Source organism: Myodes glareolus, chromosome 26 (genome assembly GCF_982192425.1).
Source record: "Myodes glareolus chromosome 26, mMyoGla1.1, whole genome shotgun sequence".
Lineage (NCBI taxonomy): Eukaryota > Metazoa > Chordata > Mammalia > Rodentia > Cricetidae > Myodes > Myodes glareolus.
This window is the reverse complement of record NC_142051.1, coordinates 14,205,766-14,209,302: the sequence shown is the minus strand read 5'-3', so window position 1 is coordinate 14,209,302 and position 3,537 is coordinate 14,205,766. Positions and strand designations below refer to the sequence as shown.

At 34.4% G+C, this 3,537-nt stretch overlaps 1 protein-coding gene across 1 annotated transcript; it reads left to right on the top strand.

Moving 5' to 3' along the window:
- The first annotated feature begins 1,949 nt into the window (after nucleotides 1–1,949).
- Nucleotides 1,950–2,897, top strand: LOC125390034 (olfactory receptor 9S13-like). Its single transcript, XM_048418795.3, has one exon. The coding sequence runs from the start codon at nucleotides 1,950–1,952 to the stop codon at nucleotides 2,895–2,897; it is 948 nt and encodes a 315-aa protein (XP_048274752.3).
- Nucleotides 2,898–3,537: the final 640 nt, after the last annotated feature.

Here is a 3,537-nt window from a genome sequence, read left to right as displayed (position 1 = left end):
ACTTGAAGAATCTGTATGAAAGATAAAATACTTTTGTTAATTGTTATACTTTTCTCAATATGACTTATTAAACAATAAGCTTTTAAATTCATTAGTGAGGCTTTTTGTAGCCAGATCAAAGGTCAAAAAGTTAGTTTTTATGTAGATCTTACTTTACTTTGGCAAATAATTCTTGCTTCTCAGTTCATTCTCTCAAGTATGAATTATTTATTCAAGAATTTGCATTTTCCAAGAGCTACATACTTTATTTACTTTTTATATATGACTTTGGCCAATCCTTAAGACAATCTATTGAATCAATTTTCTATTACACAAATTACTGATAATAAAATAAAGACCTGGAATTAAACATTTAACTGAATTGCTGAGATAAAAGAGCCAGAGGCAGAAAGTTCAGGGATTATTATCCTTTTCATTATTTTTGTTTTTTCCAGACAGGGTTTCTCTGTTGCTTTGGAACCTGCCCTGGAACTAGCTCTTATGGACCACGCTGGCCTCAAGCTCACAGAGCTTCACCTTCCTCTACCTCCCGAGTGCTGGGATTAAAGGCGTGTGCTATCACCACCTGGCATAACCCAAATTTATGTGAACCAAATATCATGATTTTATAAACAAATACTTTCATCCTTCATAAAATATGACAGAAGTTAAGTCACTTTCACTTCTTCTCTCTCTGTTGTACTTTTAATTTATAAGATTTTGAAATAAAAATGTACAACTTCAAAAGTTCATTAAAAGTTCCTCAAAGAGAAGGAACTGCTTTTGCTAATCTGAAGTTAAATATGACAGTTAGGCCCCGAGGATCTTAAATCTATTCTCTTATTTAGAATTAGCTTTTCAGATATTTTTGCCATTAATTTGTTATTCATGTATTTTTTGTTATTTAATAGTAAGCATTTATATTTACTAACGAAGTAAACCAGATTTATTTATTTTGTGCTTTTGAATATTCACAAAGAAAAATAATTCTTGTTGAGGAAGTTAATAATAAGTGGCAACCAGGACATTTTACATAAACAAATAATTTATATGTTTAAAGCTGGGACAAAGAAAAGAAGTGCTGGGACTTGGCTTCCCCAAAAGAAGCCACTGTCCTTCAGAGATGAGCGATGAGTGATACAGAACACAGATGTTAGCTATGTCAGGCTAGTACGGCGGACACGGGGCTGATTTCTCACTGGGATGACATTCTTCCAGGCTGCTGCTTTACTTCACTGTGTGAAACTGCAATCTCCTGTGTCCAAATGTCTTTATGTACACATGAAATTTTTTATTTCATTTTTTAGATTAAAATTAAAAACATTATTCTCCACTTATGTTTTCTTCCTCCAACATATCCCAGATACCCCTCCTTGCTCTCTTTCACGTTTATAGTTTTTTTCTTCATAAATTATTATGTTAAAAAAAAAAACAAGTCCACTACGTCTTTTGCTGGGGACGTAGATTCAACAAATTTCTCATTTCTAAATTTCAAAAAATTGTATGTATACGTGTTTAAGCATTTGACTACTATCTAATTTTATGTGTTGGGGTTGTTATAAATACTACCGCTTCATTCTCTGTTTCCTGCAATCCTTGAAACAACCTCGTACAGTAGGTATTATTAGCAGTTCCCGTCCTACAGAAGAGGACTTTGATGTGGTGAGAGTTTAAAAGCCATCTTAGAGTTACTTAGGTTGAAAACTCTTAAGTATCCTAACCTGACTGGGTAGAATCCAATCCAGAAGTGTGCCTACCTCTATTCACACTTCTCAATTTATATCAGGGCGTATTATGTTAGAGTTAATGGGTGGCTTCATCTTTGACACTACACTGGCTAATCTAAATTCAAAACTATCTTGTCAAATGAGTTATTAAAAATGAACCAATTTATATTAGCATTTTTCCCGAAAGGAACCACAAGTTGACCACAGTGCCCTGCGATCTCTTTTCTCAGATAGGTCTCAGTTATGAAGTTGGAGCAAAGCAGGAATGACACGGAGCTGACAGAGTTTATTCTGCTGGGATTCTCGGTATCTCCAAAAGCACGCGTTCCCTTATTCTTACTGTTCCTGTTTATCTATTTGACCATTGTGTTGGGAAATATCAGCATGTTAATTGTCATTAAAATAGACTCCAGACTTCATACACCTATGTATTTCTTTCTCCAAAATTTATCTTATTTAGATCTCTGCTATTCCACAGTCATCGCGCCCAAAACTCTAGCTACTTTTTTCTCCAAGGACAAGAAAATTTCATACAATGAGTGTGCAACGCAGTTCTTTTTCTTTGCTCTTTTTGTTGGGACAGAAGGTTTCCTCCTGGCCGTGATGGCATATGACCGCTTCTCAGCCATCTGCTCACCTTTTCTGTACACTGTACGCATGTCTCAGTCGGCTTGCATTCGTTTGGTGGCTGGCTCCTATATCTGTGGATGCATCAACTCCATGATACAAACAGGGTTCACCTTCAGCTTGCGTTTCTGTGGAGAAAACAGGCTGGACCACTTTTTCTGTGATGTCCCGGCTCTGATTAAGATCTCCTGTGTGGACACCTTTGTGAATGAGATTGTGCTGTTTATTCTCTCTGCCCTCATCATCGTCTCCACCACAACCATCATTCTGGTTTCCTATGGGTACATTCTTTCCACTGTCCTGAAGATCCCCTCCACCCACGGCAGGAGTAAGACCTTCTCCACTTGTAGTTCTCACATCATTGTGGTGAGTTTATTCTATGGAACTGTGTTCTTCATGTATGCCCAGCCTGGGTCCATCTCCTCACCAGAAAAAAATAAGATCGTGGCTGTGTTCTACACCCTTGTCATCCCAATGCTGAATCCTCTGATTTATAGTTTAAGAAATACAGAGGTAAAAAATGCTTTGAAGAAGATATTACTAAGAAAAATGCCTTTTCATTGACTTTAAGTTTCCCTCAAAACTGGGGAATCATTTAAAAGCAACATTATCAATAATTTATGGCTCAGTCAAAGGTATCTCAAAGTTTTGCATACTAAATTTTATTTTTTACTATTGGTACTATCCTAGATTTTCATTGTTCCTTCTATAAAACAATAGTATCATAATTTAAAAACTATAATTAAATTCATTACTACCAAATTAAATATACATTATATTGATTAAAATCTATCTTTCCACAGCTTATTTAACAAATTTTGATGGTCAGTATCATTTATGCTTGTCTAGTTCATATTTTTGTGTCTTATTTCAAAATTTTATATCTAAATTAGATTATACATTTTCCTCTAATTTTGAAAAGTTATTTCCATGAAATGACATAAAATATTTTCTCATAATAATTTGAGTCTTTCATTGTCAGCAATCAAACACTTTCTAAATATCCTGGTACTTTCATCTTATTTTCTCCATTAGACTTGACACAGGATTTGCTTTGAAGTTCATTTTGAGATTCATATCAATATTTTAAATATTTTCTGGTACTGTGTCAAGTTGTTAAACATGTCTTTGTTTTATTTTGCTGAGGTATATTAAAAATTACCAAAATACCAAAATTAATGCATATACTGAATATATTAGTGTG